Below are 17,057 nucleotides of genomic sequence, written 5' to 3'. Positions count from 1 at the left end.
CCCAATGATTTTAGGATTTCTAGAGACCTTGTTAAGTCGGCACTGAGGCGGGAGACTGAGGGAGCGACAATGAGAAGATCGTCTAGATAGGGTACTATGCAGATCCCCTGAAGACGGATGAATATAATGGCTTCTGTCATGATTTTTGTAAGGACTCTGGGTGCTGAGGCGATTCCGAAGGGAAGGGAGTTGAACTGATAGTGTACTATCTCCCGATCCTGAGATATTGCAAATCTTAGGAACTTCCGGAATTCTGGATGGATTGGGACGTGGTAATAAGCGTCCCTCAGATCTACTGTAGCCATCGCCCAGTCCTGTCCTATCAGAGGGATTGCTGTCTTGACCGACTCCATCTTGAACCTCCTGTAGGTTATTACTTGATTCAGGGGCTTCAAGTTGATTATTATTCGGTGCTTCCCCGAAGGCTTCTTGATCAGAAACAGATGGGAATAGTGTCCTCTGCCAATTTCTTGCTGAGGTACTGGGGAAATTACTCCTTCCTGGAGTAAGTTATGTAGGCCGGAAAGGAATGCGCCCTGAGGGCTGAGACTCTGTAATGAGGTTATCCTCATGTGATGAGGGGGAGGGCTCTCGAACACTAATTTTAGTCCATTCTGAATAGTGTCGAGTACCCACTGGTTCGACGAAATGGACCTCCACTGGTTGATAAAGTTCGAGAGACGCCCCCCAACGCCCTGGGCGTAGTCACTGCTTTTCTGGGGTCTGCTGGGACTGGGGAACCAGGATGTTCCTACCTTTCCCACCTTTAGGATAGCTCCAGCGTCCTGATTTGCCTTTCCCTTTGAATTCCCGTTGGAAGGGTTGCTCTTTTGAGGGACGAAAAAAACGTTTCTTCGGATTTCTCTGTTCCGGAAGCGCTTTCTTTTTGTCCGTTGCTTTATCCAGAATATCATCCAGGGCCTGCCCAAACAGATAGCGGCCCTGAAAGGGAATGGCACATAGTTTTGTTTTGGACGTTATATCCCCACTCCAAGACTTGAGCCATAGAGCTCTTCTGGCTGAGTTAGAGAGAACTGCTGATTTGGCAGCCACTCTTACGGACTCTGCCGAAGCATCGGCCAGGAAGCCCATAGCTTTCTGGAGAAGCGGGAGAGAATCTAAGATTATTTCCCTACATGTTCCCTGGGTAAGGTGGTCTTCCAGCGTGCGGAGCCAACGAAATAGGGATCTAGCCACGCAGGTGGACGCAATGTTTGTTTTAAGGAGATTGGTAGAAGTCTCCCACGATCTTCTTAGTAAACTCTCCATTTTGCGGTCCATAGGGTCTCTGAGTTGGGAAGAATCCTCGAAAGGGAGGGTTGTCTTTTTTGACACTCTAGAGACCTGCACGTCTACCTTAGGGGTATCCCACAGAGAGACATCTCCATCGAGAGAAAAACGATTTTTAAGTTCAGAGGGAACAGAAAGACCTTTTTCAGGTGATTCCCATTCATGAAGGATGAGACTCTGTACATTCTCATGTATAGGGAACCCTTTTAATTTTTTAGGTTTCAACCCACCGAACATCTCATCCTGCACCGATGGCTTCTCCTCCTCCTCCTCAACACCCATTGTCCCCCTGACCATACTGATTAACTCCTGTATGTCCTCTGAGGAAAAATAATATTTTTTACTCTCCTCTCTGGGGGTGGAAGTGGAGCCCTCATTCTCCCACAAATCCTCCGAGCCGGAGGAATGAACTTCACCAGAATCTGAATTAGAAGTAACCGCCGCCGTCTTCCTTTTTTTTAGGAGGAGGTGGCGGAGGTAACAGAGACTGGGAAAGGGCCGATACCGAGGATTGCACTTCCTGTTTAATGAGGGATTTAATGCTCTCAAACAAGGATGGCTGTTCTGAGCGAATTATTTCATCGGTGCAGGGCTGGCATAGTCTCTTCTTGTAAGAAGAAGGTAGCTTTGATGCACAAACACCACATTTACGATCTTCCGATTTTGTCTTGGAAGATCTGTCCTTCCTAGGGGCAGAGGCCTTGTCTCCCTAAAAAAGAGAGAGAAGGGGACTAAGTATATGGCACCCTAAGGAATACAGGGATAAAGGGACCTTAACCCACTACTCACAGTAGGAGGGAGGACGCAGGGCTCGGCAGAAGCAGAGATAGATCTGTCACCCTCCATGGTCAGTCAGCACTGTAGTCCAGTCAGTCAGACAGGGGGCCTTACCTGGAGGTGACTACCAGGGTTAAATACCGTGGAAGTTGCGTCCCATGTTGTGCTCCTCCTCCCGGTCCCAGGCGTAGGGGAAAGACCGCTATGCCGCCAACAGAAACTGCAGTCCGACGCGCGTGCGTTCCACCACTGGAACGCACATGCCGGGAACCGGAAGTTCGGGTACTTCCGGTTCGCGCGTCCACTGTTTCCGGCCATGAGGAGAGGAGGAAATGCCGGGGAGCCGCGCGGGGACCCCGGCCGCACCACACCGCTCCGCTTTACTCCCGAAGGAGCGCGGGAGGAGCGGAGAAAGGGTCCCGAGTCCGCACCATGTGGGGAGACAGGAGCAGCGCCGCAGGGAGGAGACACATCCCGACCCAGTCTGCCCGGCTAGGTAAGACCTGAGTGCTCCGATCGCCGGCCACGGCAGCACTACCGCAGGACCTCTTCATGCCCCAATAGGGGACAGGAAAAACACTGGAGATGGCAGGAAGGGGAGGGTATTTAACCTCTCTGTGTTTCCTGTCCCCCATTAGGGCGGGGAGACATCCTGTACCGCTGTCGTGGAAGGTGACTGGAGAAAGTGTTCCTTTGTCCTCAGGCAAATGATCCCAAAGGCTAAAATAGTGCAGAGCCAAACTGCAATGGAAGCTGGAATGAAGGTCTATCCTCTTCAGTGATAAGCCCCACTTTTGTCTTGGATGCAGTGATATACAGAGATTTAGAATAATAATAATAATCTTTATTTATATAGCGCCAACCTATTCCGCAGTGTTTTACATTTTAACAGTTTCATACACAACACTCATAAGTAACAAGGTTAACAATAATACAATAATTAAAGCAAAATAAGACAACCCTGCTCTTGAGAGCTTACAATCTACAATGAGGTGGGGGAGACAAAATACAGGTGTGTATTTACAATGATGGTCCATCCATCTTGAAGGAGTGGGAGACAGATAAAGGCCGCATGAGCTGGTCACCAGCCAGTATTTGTAGTGCTTTTGGGTACTTTGGAGTTTGATGGAGCGTTATTCTCAATGGACTACACATACACTTACACATAAAATGACTTTGATTAGGGAACATGATTGGACACTCTGAACAAATGTGTTTTGAGGTAGCTCCTAAAACAAGTTTGGATAGTCCTAATTTCTTGGGGTAGAGCATTCCAGAGTATTGATGCAACATGGGAGAAGTCTTGGAGTCGGAAGTGGGAGGTACAGAATAGTGCAGAGGTTAATCAAAAGTCGCTTGCAGAGCGTAATGAGCAGGTAGACCAGTAAACATTAATGAGGAAGGAGATGTATTGGGGTGCTGCACTGTGGAGAGCTGTGTGATTCAGAAAAAGCAGTTTGAATTGGATCTTATAATGATTGGGCAGCCAGTGCAATGACTGGCAAAGAGCAGACGCAAATTAGCCAGATGGACGACCCTGACTGCTGCATTAAGAATGGACTGGAGAGGGGAAAGTCGAGTGAGGAGGCGGCCAATTAATAGAGCATTACAGTAGTCCAGGCGGATGTGGATGAGGCCGACAGTGAGGGTTTTAGTTGTTTCCATGATGAGAAAAGGGCGGATTCTAGAGATGTTCTGTAGGTGTAAGCGGCAACAGCCGGCAAGACATTGTACACTGTGTGCAGAATTATTAGGCAAGTTGTATTTTAGAGGTTTATTTTTATTATTGATCAACAACTATGTTCTCAACCAACCCAAAAGACTCATAAATATCAAAGCTTAATATTTTTAGAAGTTGGAGTGGGTTTTTTTTAGATTTGGCTATCTCAGGAGGATATCTATTTGTGCAGGTAACTATTACTGTGCAGAATTATTAGGCAACTTAATAAAAACCAAATATATTCCCATCTCACTTGTTTATTTTCACCAGGTAAACCAATATAACTGCACAAAATTTAGAAATAAACATTTCTGACATGCAAAAACAAAACCCCCCAAAATTAGTGACCAATAAAGCCACCTTTCTTTATGATGACACTCAACAGCCTTCCATCCATAGATTCTGTTAGTTGCTTGATCTGTTTATGATCAACATTGCGTGCAGCAGCCACCACAGCCTCTCAGACACTGTTCCGAGAGGTGTACTGTTTTCCCTCCCTGTAGATCTCACATTTTATGAGGGACCACAGGTTCTCTATGGGGTTCAGATCAGGGGAACAAGGGGGCCATGTCATTATTTTTTCTTCTTTTAGACCTTTACTGGCCAGCCACGTTGTGGAGTAGTTGAAGGCATGTGATGGAGCACTGTCCTACATGAAAATCATGTTTTTCTTGAACGATACCAACTTCTTCCTGTACCACTGCTTGAAGAAGTTGTCTTCCAGAAACTGGCAGTAGGTCTGGGAGTTGAGCTTCACTCCATCCTCAACCCAAAAAGGTCCGACAAGTTCATCTTTGATACCAGCCCATACCAGTATCCAACCTCCAACTTGCTGGCTTCTGAGTCAGAGTGGAGCTCTCTGCCCTTTACTGATCCAACCTCTGGCCCATCCATCTGGTCCATCAAGAGTCACTCTCTTTTCATCAGTCCATAAAACCTTTGAAAAGTCAGTCTTAAGATATTTCTTGGCCCAGTCTTGACAGTAACAACTGTATCTTATGTTTCTTGTTCAAAGGTGGTCGTTTTTCAGCCTTCCTTACCTTGGCCATGTCCCTGAGTATTGCACACCTTGTGCTTTTTGTTACTACAGTAAAGTTGCAGCTCTGAAATATGGCAAAACTGGTGGCAAATGGCATCTTGGAAGCTGCACGCTTGATTTTCCTCAATTCATTGGCAGTTATTTTGCGCCTTTTTTGCCCAACACACTTCTTGCAACCCTGTTGGCTATTTGCCATGAAACGCTTGATTGTTCGGTCACCATGCTTCAAAAGTTTGGCAACTTCAAGACTGCTGCATCCCTCTGCAAGACATCTCACAATTTTGGACTTTTCAAAGCCCTTCAAATCTATCTTCTGACCCATTTTACCAAAGGAAAGGAAGTTGCCTAATAATTAAGCACACCTTATATAGGGTTTTGATGTCATTAGACAATACCCCTCCTCATTACAGAGATGCACATCACCTAATTTACTTAATTGGTAGTTGGCTCTCAAGCCTGAACAGCTTGGAGTAGGACAACATGTATAAAAAGTATAATGTGATCCAAATACAACTTGTTTAATAATTCTGCACACAGTGTATATGGGGGTGAAGGAAAGATTGGTGTCAAATATAACACCCAGACAGCGCGCCTGCTGCTTAGGCGTTACTATGGTGCCACCCACAGAGAGGGAGATGTCAGATTTAGGGAGATTAGTAGACTGCGGGAGCAGAAGAAGTTTAGTTTTGGAAAAAAACTACAAATCCTACAAAAACTCTGGAGTATGATGCCCCATAATATTAATGAGAGCAAGAGATCAAAAATATATTAAAAATACAAAATTTTATTATTGCAGATTAGTACCATGATTTAACAAAAAAAATATATAAGCTGAGTAATGGCGAATGACAAGGATGGGCGACCCCAGCAATTTAGTATGGCACACTATATAACCAATTATTAAGATTTAGGTAGATTTTATGACACTCTGTGTCCTTTAAGTATGTTGCAATATGGGTGGTAGGGAGTGGGGCAAAAACTGTACACCTTACCAAATAGGGATATATGTCAGCAAGTGGCTGGTTTCATATGTAATGGTGTCCCACATACTGCTCCCAGATACTCCATTCATTGTTTGCACACAGACCATTCAAAAATGGGCCTGCACAAGTATAAAGTGCCGAAGATAGTGCTTGCCCATGGGGAGTGATTGCTGAGAATGTACACCTTAGCCCCAATGCACGTTTCATGCTGTGGGCTTCTTCGGGGGGTTAAAACTTTTATGTGAAAATGTGAAATGATGCTGATGTGAAGTAGGCACATGGAAAATGTTATTTATAAATTATTCTTAGTAGTATAACTATCTCTTTTATGGGCATAAAAATTCAGTTTGAAAATTGCGAATTTTTGAAAATCTTCATCAGATTTCCAACTTTTTCAGAAATAAGTGCAAATTATATCGACATTTACCACTAATGTGAAATATAATGTGTCACAAAAAATTAATCTCAGAATCAGTGGGATCCGTTGGAGCGTTCCAGAGGTATTACCTCGTAAAGTGACAGTGGTCAGAATTTTAAAATTTGGCCTAGTCAGGAAAGTGAAAACTAGCTTTGGCAGTTCCTAAAAATGACGAAAACCTCTGCATCAAAACGTGATAAAAATGCAATCAAAATGCAAAGGGAAAAAAACAACATAAGTAATCTAATTCACCTAAGGGCAGTCCCACGCGTCCAGATAATTCCGGTACCGGAAAAATCAGTACCGGAATTATCCGTGTCCGTGTGCCCGTGCGTTTCTGTGGCACATCAATGTGGCACACGTGTGCCGCCCATGTGCCGACTGGGTACCACACGCACTGTGCATGAGACAGCGCTAGAGATAAGCGCTGTCCCCCCACATGGTGCTGAAGCCGCCATTCATATCTTCTCTGCAGCAGCGTTTGCTGTAGAGAAGATATGAATAATCCTTTTTTTTTTTTTGTTTCTTGTGTTTAACATAAAGATCCCTGTCCCCACCCCCTGTGCGCCCGCCCGCCCGCTGTTATTAAAATACTCACCCGGCTCCCTCGCTGGCTGGCGCTGCTTCCTGTCCTGGCCGCACCTTCTACTGTATGAGCGGTCAAGTGGGGCCGCCGATTACAGTCATGAATATGCGGCTCCACCTCCCATAGGGGTGGAGCCACATATTCATTACTGTAAATGAGCGGCCCCACGTGACCGCTCATACAGTAGAAGGTGCGGCCAGGACAGGAAGCAGTGCCAGCCAGCGAGGGAGCCGGGTGAGTATTTTAATGACAGCGGGCGGGCGCACAGGGGGTGGGAGGGGGTTGGGGACAGGGATCTTTATGTTAAAAATGAGAAACAAAAAAAAAAAGGAATATTCATATCTTCTCTACAGCAAACGCTGCTGCAGAGAAGATATGAATGGCAGCTTCAGCACCATGTGAGGGAGACAACGCTTACTGTAGCACTGTCTCCTGCACGGCACACGGACTGCATACGGACAACGTCCGTGTGCGGTACGTGTTTTACAATGACCCATTGACTTTAATGGGTCCGTGTAATCCGTGCGCTCCCACGAACACTGACATGTCTCCGTGCTTGGCACACGGAGACATGGTCCGCAAAAAATCAATAACATCTGCACAGATGCATTGATTTGAATGTGTTTACGTGTGTCAGTGGCTCCGGTACGTGAGGAAACTGTCACCTCACGTACTGGAGCCACTGACGTGTGAAAACGGCCTTATAGGTGCAGAAATGCTGCAGAAAATCTGCAACATCAAAACACACAGAATACTCATCGTGGTAATGTAACCTTAGTTTTGGAAAGCAGCGTTAACATAGAAAACTGTATTAGACCTCTAACTATATATTTTAGATTATTAATGTGTAAAATGGATGTCAAAAGAATGTCATATGGATGTAAAAGACAGATATGCGGATGAGATATGCATACAGATTATATTTTTTCTGAAATAAATCCGTAAATTTTTTCATTTGTACCGTGTATATATATATTTATATATATATATATATATATACAGTACAGATAAAAAGTTTGGACACACCTCATTTAAAGATTTTTCTGTATTTTCATGACTATTAAAAATTGTATGTACATTCACACTGAAGGCATCACAACTGTGAATTAACACATGTGGAATTATATACTTAACAAAAAAGTGTGAAACAACTGAAATTATGTCTTATATTCTAGGTTCCTCAAAGTAGCCACCTTTTGCTTTGATGACTGCTTTGCACACTCTTGGCATTCTCTTCATGAGCTTCATGAGGTTGTCACCGGAAATGGTTTTCACTTCACAGGTGTGCCCTTTCAGGTTTAATACGTGGGATTTCTTGCCTTATAAATGGGGTTGGGACCATCAGTTGTGTTGTGCAGAAGTCTGGTGGATACACAGCTGATAGTCCTACTGAATAGACTGTTAGAATTTGTACTATGGCAAGAAAAAAGCAGCTAAGTAAAGAAAAGCGAGTGGCCATCATTACTTTAAGAAATGAAGGTCAGTCAGTCTGAAAAATTGGGACACTTTGAAAGTGTCCCCAAGTGCAGTGGCAAAAACCATCAAGCACTACAAAGAAACTGGCTCACATCAGGACAGCTCCAGGAAAGGAAGACCAAGAGTCACCTCTGCTACTGAGGATAAGTTTATCCGAGTCACCAGCCTCAGAAATCGCAGGTTAACAGTAGCTCAGATTAGAGACCAGGTCAATGCCACACAGAGTTCTAGCTGCAGACACATCTCTACAACAACTGTTAAGAGGAGACTTTGTGCAGCAGGCCTTCATGGTAAAATAACTGCTAGGAAACACCTGCTAAGGACAGGCAACAAGCAGAAGAGACTTGTTTGGGCTAAAGAACACAAGGAATGTACATTAGACCAGTGGAAATCTGTGCTTTGGTCTGAGGAGTCCAAATTTGAGATCATTGGTTCCAACCACCGTATCTTTGTGCGATGCAGAAAAGGTGAATGGATGGACTCTACATGCCTGGTTCCCATGGTGAAGCATGGAGGAAGAGGAGGTGTGATGGTGTTGGGGTTGGGGTGCTTTGCTGGTGACACTATTGGGGATTTATTCAAAATTGAAGGCATACTGAACCAGCATGGCTACCACAGCATCTTGCAGCGGCATGCTATTCCATCCGGTTTGCGTTTAGTTGGACCATCATTTATTTTTCAACAGGACAATGACCCCAAACACCTCCAGGCTGTGTAAGGGCTATTTGACCAAGAAGGAGAGTGATGGGGTGCTACGCCAGATGACCTGGCCTCCACAGTCACCAGACCTGAACCCAATCGAGATGGTTTGGGGTGAGCTGGACCGCAGAGTGAAGGCAAAAGGGCCAACAAGTGCTAAGCATCTCTGGGAACTCCTTCAAGATTGTTGGATGACCATTCCCGGTGACTACTTCTTGAAGCTCATGAAGAGAATGCCAAGAGTGTTTAAAGCAGTCATCAAAGCAAAACGTGGCTACTTTGAAGAACCTAGAATATAAGACATATTTTCAGTTGTTTCACACTTTTTTATTAAGTATATAATTCCACATGTGTTAATTCATAGTTTTGATGCCTTTAGTGTGAATGTACAATTTTCATTGTCATGAAAATACAGAAAAATCTTTAAATGAGAAGGTGTGTCCAAACTTTTGGTCTGTACTGTACACTGCTCAAAAAAATAAAGGGAACACTAAAATCCCACATCCTAGATATCACTGAATGAAATATTCCAGTTGTAAATCTTTTATTTGTTACATAGTGGAGATTCATGTACATGTGCTGCTGTGTTCTTTTATATCTATACTAGCTATTGAACCCGTTCTACGCCCGGGTGGCGAGCATTTATATTGGTATATTGTCTCCATCCTGGTATGTGCTGCTCCATCCTGCGTCCCCATCCTTATGTGCTGCTCCATCCTGCGTCCCCATCCTTATGTGCTGCTCCATCCTGCGTCCCCATCCTTATGTGCTGCTCCATCCTGCGTCCCCATCCTTATGTGCTGCTCCATCCTGCGTCCCCATACTGTTATGTGCTGCTCCATCCTGCGTCCCCATCCTTATGTGCTGCTCCATCCTGCGTCCCCATCCTCTCATGTGCTGCTCCATCCTGCGTCCCCATACTGCCTCTGACCCGCTCAGCGCCGAGTGCTGGGGGGCCTGAGCAGGCGGGGACACCGGCGCGCTGTGGGGGTCAGGTGCCGGTATCGCCGCCAGCTCATGCCCCCCCAGCACTTACTATACTCACCTGTCCGGAGTTCCATCGCTGAGCGCCGCCATCTTCCCGGTCTCCTGGCTGTGACTGTTCAGTCAGAGGGCGGCGCCGGCGCGCATTAAGCGCGTCATCGCGCCCTCTGAACTGAAGGTCACAGGCCGAAGACCGGGAAGATGGCGCCGCTCAGCGATGGAACGGGGACAGGTGAATATAGGCCGATACTCACCCTCCTGGCGGTCCCTGCTTCTGCGGTGGAGATCGCGGTGTGCGTTCAGTGTGAACGCACACCGCGATCTCTCGGGAGCGTCGCTCTGTGAGGCCCAGACTGCGCCGGCGCTTGCGCAGTCTATAGAGGCTTCGGACAGAGTGACGCTCCCAGCGTTATATTATAGATGATACAACTTGCAGCTTGCATGTGCTCACATTGGGAGTGCTGGTTGGCTTTTTTTTCATATATATATATATATATATATATATATATATATATATACACCTATTCTATGTGGATATCTCTATTCTAACCTATTCTATTCTATACTGTACGCGGCATCTGTCGGCTTTTAATCTATATACAGTATATATTTATATATATATGTGTGTGTGTTTTGAAGGTTACTTAGTTTTAAAACGATGTGTACAGTTGTATTTTACAATGTGATTTTAACATGAGCTTTTACATACAGAGAGCTGCTGTATGTAGTACTTCATGTTAAAATAGCATTGCATACTGACTGCATACGCATGTCATACGGATGTTCCGTGGAAAACACAAATCGCATGACACTCATATGACAGTCGCATTGCACTCATCCGTTTGTTCGGAAATCGGACCGTTTTTTTTTCTCGCAGATGGGTATGATCCCTTAGTCTGACCTCCCACTCCTGGTTTTGGCATAGAAATACTGAGGTAAAAAAAAAACTGACCAAATACTGATAGTGTAAACTTGGCATTATTCAAATCATTGGCCAGAAAAAAAATAATTTCCATGTGAATAGCCCCTAAAATGTGTCAGTTTGCTCTTAGTGAAAAACACTGAAAGCACAGGTACAATTACTGTGTGAGTGAGCCCTAAGATGAATATTTCAATTTATTTTTTATACATAAATGTTCTTTTTTTTACCCCCTACAAGACACTTTCTGGACAAATCCACAGATAAAGCTGAGCCTTACAGAAAAGGATGATGGCCAAAATGAATGCACCTTTATTGCTGCTTTGCTGCAAAAAGATAGACGCAAGTTAAAAAAAGTTGGAGCTGATATGTTGACAATAGGATATGCAATTTACCAGGTTAGTATTCATGTATTACTTGTCTTAAATACAGGTGGTTCTCACAAAATTAGAATATCATCAAAAAGTTAATTTATTTCAGTTCTTCAATACAAAAAGTGAAACTCGTATATTATATAGAGTAATTACGAAGAAAGTGATCTATTTCTAGTGTGCATTTCAGTTAATGTTGATTATGTCTTACAGCCAATGAAAGCCCAAAAGTCATTATTTCAGTAAATTAGAATACTTTATAACAACAGCTTGAAAAATGATTTTAAAATCCAAAATGTTGGCCTACTGAAATGTATGTTTAGTAAATGCACTCAAAACTTGGTCGAGGCTCCTTTTGCATCAATTACTGTATGAATGTGCCGTGACATGGAGGCAACCAGCCTGTGGCACTGCTGAGGTGTTATGGAAGCCCAGGTTGCTTTGATAGCAGCCTTCAGCTTGTCTGCATAGTTGGGTCTGGTGTCTCTCATCTTCCTCTTGACAATACTCCATAGATTCTCTATGGGGTTAAGTTCAGGCGAGTTTACTGGCCAATCAAGCACAGTGATGCTGCTGTTTTTAAACCAGATATTGGTACTTTTTGCAGTGTGGACAGGTGCCAAGTCCTGCTGGAGAATGAAATTTCAATCTTCAAAAAGCTTTTTGGCAGTGGGAAGCATGAAGTGCTCTAAAATTTCCTGGCAGACAGCTGCACTGACTTTGGTCTTGATAAACACAGTGGACCTACACCAGCAGATGACATGGCTCCCCAAATCATCACTGATTGTGGAAACTTCACACTAGACCTCAAGCAGCTTGGTTTGTGTGCCTCTAGACCAAATGAAATGCAAAATTTACATTTATCTGAAAACAACACCTTTTCTACTGAGCAACAGTCCAGTTCTTTTTCTCCTTGGCCCAGGTAAGATGCTTTTGGTATTGTGCATTGGTCATGAGTGGCTTGACACAAGGAATGTGACACTTGTAGCCCATGTCCTGGATAGGTCTGTGTGTGGTGGCTCTTGAAGCAATGACTACAGCAGCAGTCCACACATTGTGAATCTCCCCAAAATATTTGAATGGCCTTTTCTTAACAATCCTAACAATCCTTTCAAGGCTGCAGTTATCCCGGTTGCTTGTGCACCTCTTTCTACCACCCTTTTTCCTTCCATTCAACATTACATTAATATGCTTGGATACAGCACTGTGAACAAGCCAGCTTGTTTAGCAATGACCTTTTGTGGCTTACCCTCCATGTGGAGTGTGTCAATGACTGCTTTCAGGACATCTGTAAAGTCAGCAGTCTTCCCCATCATTGTTTAGCCTAGTGAAACAGAATGATGGACCTTTTTAAATGCTTAGGTAGCATTTGCAGGTGTCTTTTGTTAATTATTCTAATTTACTGAGATAATGACTTTTGAGTTTACTTTGGCTGTAAGCCATAATCATCAACATAAACAAAAATAAACATTTGAAATAGATCACTCTGTTTGTAATGACTCTATATAATACTTTTTGTATTGAAGAACTGAAATAAATTAACTTTTTGATGATATTCTAACTTTGCGAGAAGCACCTGTATAATATGAAAAGAATATGTCCAGTAAAAAACTGGAAGAAAATAAAAGTGCTATAGGGTCTTATCTGGGTATGAGGAGATAAATTCTATTAAAATTTACTCATCAGATCGAGCCCTTACATAGGCTCATAGAAATGTAAGATGCTGCAGATCCACCGGTCTCCTTGTGAACAACCAAAGTGAAAAAAAATGGGATGAAAGGGTAGATTCTTCTTTGCGCCGCTTAACAGATAGAAAATCCCAAAATAGGTAATTCAATGAACGAGTGGCTTTATTCAATGCGTTTTGGAGCAACAAGGCTCCTTCATCAGGATTCCACACGGACCAATATCTCACTATTTATATGTATTTTGTGCACTATATTTTTCAGGGTGCAGTCAGCCCACCTAATCGAATAGTAGGGGCGTGACTAATAGGCTGAGAACCAGACATTATGCATTACCTACATGTGAACAGCACCCTATATGGGCCTCTATTGTGCAAATGTATACTGGGCAGTCACCCCCTCCATGAATGGGTATGTGGTGAGTGGCTGTTCATTTAGTATTTTGCACCTGTGTTGCCAACATCTTGCTATATGGGCTGGCTGCACCCTGCAATGCATTTGTTCTAAGACCTGGGCAGGTAAGTTTTTCTGATGGATTTTTGCATCAGTAACTTCAAATACATTTTCAGCACTGTCAGGTCTCGCAATCTAAATTCCCTATCAGTGCGGCTTTGGAGTGTGGGAGGAAACCCACAAAATCACTTGGAGAACGTACAAAACTCCTTGCAGATGTTGTTGAGGGCTTTGAACCCACGCCCCCAGAGCCACAAAGCAACAATGCTAACCACTGAGCTACAGTGCTGTCAATACTGATGTTAGATTTTTTTTTGTGTTTTTGTTTTTTTTTAATTTTATACACCTTATTTATTATAATGCCTTGGGGTATCTCCAGACTCCAGAGTATAATAAACTACATTCAATTCACGGAAAATGAAACCAATGTGAATTGAATTTCCTGATTAAAACCAGCATGATTTGGCCAATTAGAATCTTGCCAGAACCACTCACATCTTGTTACAAGCTTACTCCCAGGTGTCCATTGTATGAATAGTACATAATTTTTATTTATTCAAAGTAAACGGTGTAAGGCTTTATTAAAGGGTAACTGTCAGCAGGTTTTTGCCAACTCATCTGAGAGTACTGATAATCACCAAGATTAATACATTAAGGCTATGTTCACACCTTGCGTCGGGTCCCTGCGGGTTCTCCCGCAGCGGATTTGATAAATCTGCAGGGCAAAACAACTGCGGTTCTCCCTGCAGATTTATCACGGTTTGTTCCGCGTTTTCCGCTGCGGGTTTCCGCCTATACTATTGATGCTGCATATGCAGCAATATGCAGCATCAATAGTAATGTTAAAAATAATAAAAATTGGTTATACTCACCCTCTGATGTCCGGATCTCCTGGGCGCTGCACCCGGCGGTCCGGTTCCTAAGATGCTGTGGGAGAAGGACCCTTCGTGACGTCACGGTCATGTGACCGCGACGTCACCGCAGGTCCTGGTCGCACAGCAACTCTGACCGGACAGCCGCGTGCAGCGCCCAGGAGCTCCGGACATCAGAGGGTGAGTATAACCAGATTTTTTATTTTTTAACCCCAAATATGGTTCCCAGGGCCTGGAGGAGAGTCTCCTCTCCTCCACCCCGGGTACCACCCGCACATTATCCGCTTACTTCCCGCAACGTGGGCACAGCCCCATGCGGGAAGTAAGCGGTTCAATGTATTCCTATGGGTGCAGAATCGCAGCGATTCTGCACAAAGAAGTGACATGCTGCGGGTTGTAAACCGCTGCGTTCCCGCGCGGTTTTTCCCGCAGCATGTGCACAGCGGTTTGCGGTTTCCATAGGGTTTACATGTTACTGTAAACGCTATGGAAACTGCTGCGGACCCGCAGCATCAAAATCGCGGCGGTTCCGCGGTAAAAACCGCTAAGTGTGAATATAGCCTAAGTGAAAGTAAAAAATAGCACATAGACTGACATATGACACATCCTTGAAATGTGTTTAACCCCTAACACCTGCTGTCCTCAGATTACATAGCAAAAACCTGCTGACACATTCCCTTTAAATGACAGCAAGCAGAGATTCTGAAACAATGTAAAACTTATACATTATTTTAAAATTAGAGCATTTATTTCCTAAAGACTGTATACATCTATATGGCTAAAAACATAAATTTCTTCATCACGTGGCTTAAGTTGTATCAGTTGACTTCTTCAGCAAGGGAAATAGTAGCCATGTTTTAGGATTATACTTCTGCTCTTTTGCTAATACTAATATGTCTTATGTTTGCAGTGTCCTGGAGCTGACTCTCAAATGACAAAAGATTTTTTCAAATTCAATCCATCTAAAGCGCGAAGCAAAACTTACATTAATTTGAGAGAAGTGTCGCAAAGATTCAAGCTTCCCCCCGGGGATTACATGATCGTACCGACCACATTTGAACCTCACCAAGAAGCTGACTTTTGTCTGAGAGTATTTTCAGAAAAGAAAGCCGACATCAAGTAAGAAGGCTATATATTTTCATCGTATTCAAGGTTAAAGTAAATCCATTGAGTTCAACCTATAGCCTAATACGTTGATCTAGAGGAAGGCAAAATCCCCATAGAGCAGACATCAATGGCTTCTTATTAGGGGGAAAAATTCCTTTCCGACTCAACACACGGTAATAAGACTAGTTCCATGGATCAACGCCCATCACAGAATCCAGTGCCCATAACCTGTAATATTATATTTTTCAAGAAAGGCATCCAGGCTCTTCTTGCATTTTAGAAGTGATGTAGTCATCATCATGAGGCAAAGATTTCCATAGTCTCACTGCTCTTACAGTAAAGAATCTGCTTCTGTGATTCTGATCAAATTTTCTTTCTTCTAGACATAGAGGATGCCCTTGTACCCGTTGCAAGCCTAGGTGTAAAAAAATCATTACAACGATCTATGTACTGTCCATTGTAATAAAATCACCCGAGCCTTCGTTTTTCCAAACTGAATAGCCCCAAGTTTAATAACCTATGTTGGTATTGTAGTCCATTCATTCTCTTAATAACCTTCGTTGCTCTTCTCTACTCCCGCTGTAGTTCAGCTTTGTCCTTCTTATACACCGGAGACCAAAATTGCAGAGTATTCCTTGTGTGGCCATTCTAGTGAGTTGTACAGAGGCAAAACTATGTTCTCGCCATAAACATGTATGCCTCTTTTAATGCATCTGCAGAAGATGCCTGACACTGGTCAATAAAGAAGAGTTTGCCATCCACCCATACGGCTAAATCTTTTTCAGTGACAGTTTTACCCAGTGTTCTACAATTATGGCCATAATTATACATTTAATTTCCTCTGCCCATGTGCATAACCTGGATCCAGTGGGATGAACGCCTTAGGTGAGCTGCTGCAGTAAATGGATTCTTCAGAAATGATGATTAGAGCAAGTTTTTTTTATTCATAGCATGTTTCAACACTGTACTGGCTTCTTTATCAAGTGAATAAATGTCACATATGTTTGTTTGTTTTTTATGAAAAAACATTTTTTATCATCATCATTTCTGAAGAATTTATTTAATCCATCAGCGCAGCCCATCCACGTGTTCATCCAACTGGATCGAATATCTCCTGGAGGATTTTTCCACCAGCCACAGAGCAGCAGTAGCTGTTTTTCTTCATGCCTTCATAGGCGTTGTGCCTGTCATTTATCTACATTAACCCCTTAACGACCGCCGATGCGCTTTTTAACAGCGGCTGTTAAGGGTACTTATTCCTCAGTGCCACTTTTAAACCCATTTAATTTCTCTCTCCTCTGATATGACCTAGCACATCAGGGGAGAGAGAAATGGGGTCCCCAAGCCACCCCGGTACATCTGGTGTCGCTGGAACCTCCTGCATTCTCCGGTCCTGGCCAGCAACATCTGTCGGCCAGCAACAATAGGAAATTTTTCCTATTGGTTCATTTTGATCGTTGTGATAAGACCCTATCATAGTGACCAAAATAAGAAAAATCATAAATTAAAACCCCCTTTATCACCCCCTTAGTTAGCTAAAAATAATAAAATTAAAAAAGTACCGTATATACTCGAGTATAAGCAAAATTTTCAGCCCAAATTTTTGGGCTGAAAGTGCCCCTCTCGGCTTATACTCGAGTCAAGGTGGGTGGCAGGGTCGGCGGGTGAGGGGGTGAGG

General features: G+C 43.6%; 1 protein-coding gene across 1 annotated transcript in view; it reads left to right on the top strand.

Moving 5' to 3' along the window:
- The window catches only part of CAPN9 (calpain 9), a 333,928-nt gene that overhangs the window by 160,287 nt on the left and 156,584 nt on the right, over positions 1-17,057 (top strand). The window contains exons 10-11 of the mRNA XM_069769442.1: positions 11,132-11,289; positions 15,183-15,391. Coding sequence (XP_069625543.1) covers positions 11,132-11,289; positions 15,183-15,391 — 367 coding nt within the window. The remainder of the gene's footprint in view (positions 1-11,131; positions 11,290-15,182; positions 15,392-17,057) is intronic.

Source organism: Ranitomeya imitator, chromosome 5 (genome assembly GCF_032444005.1).
Source record: "Ranitomeya imitator isolate aRanImi1 chromosome 5, aRanImi1.pri, whole genome shotgun sequence".
Taxonomy (NCBI): Eukaryota; Metazoa; Chordata; class Amphibia; order Anura; family Dendrobatidae; genus Ranitomeya; species Ranitomeya imitator.
Note: the sequence above shows the minus strand (reverse complement) of the source record. Positions and strands in the feature narration are given on the sequence as shown.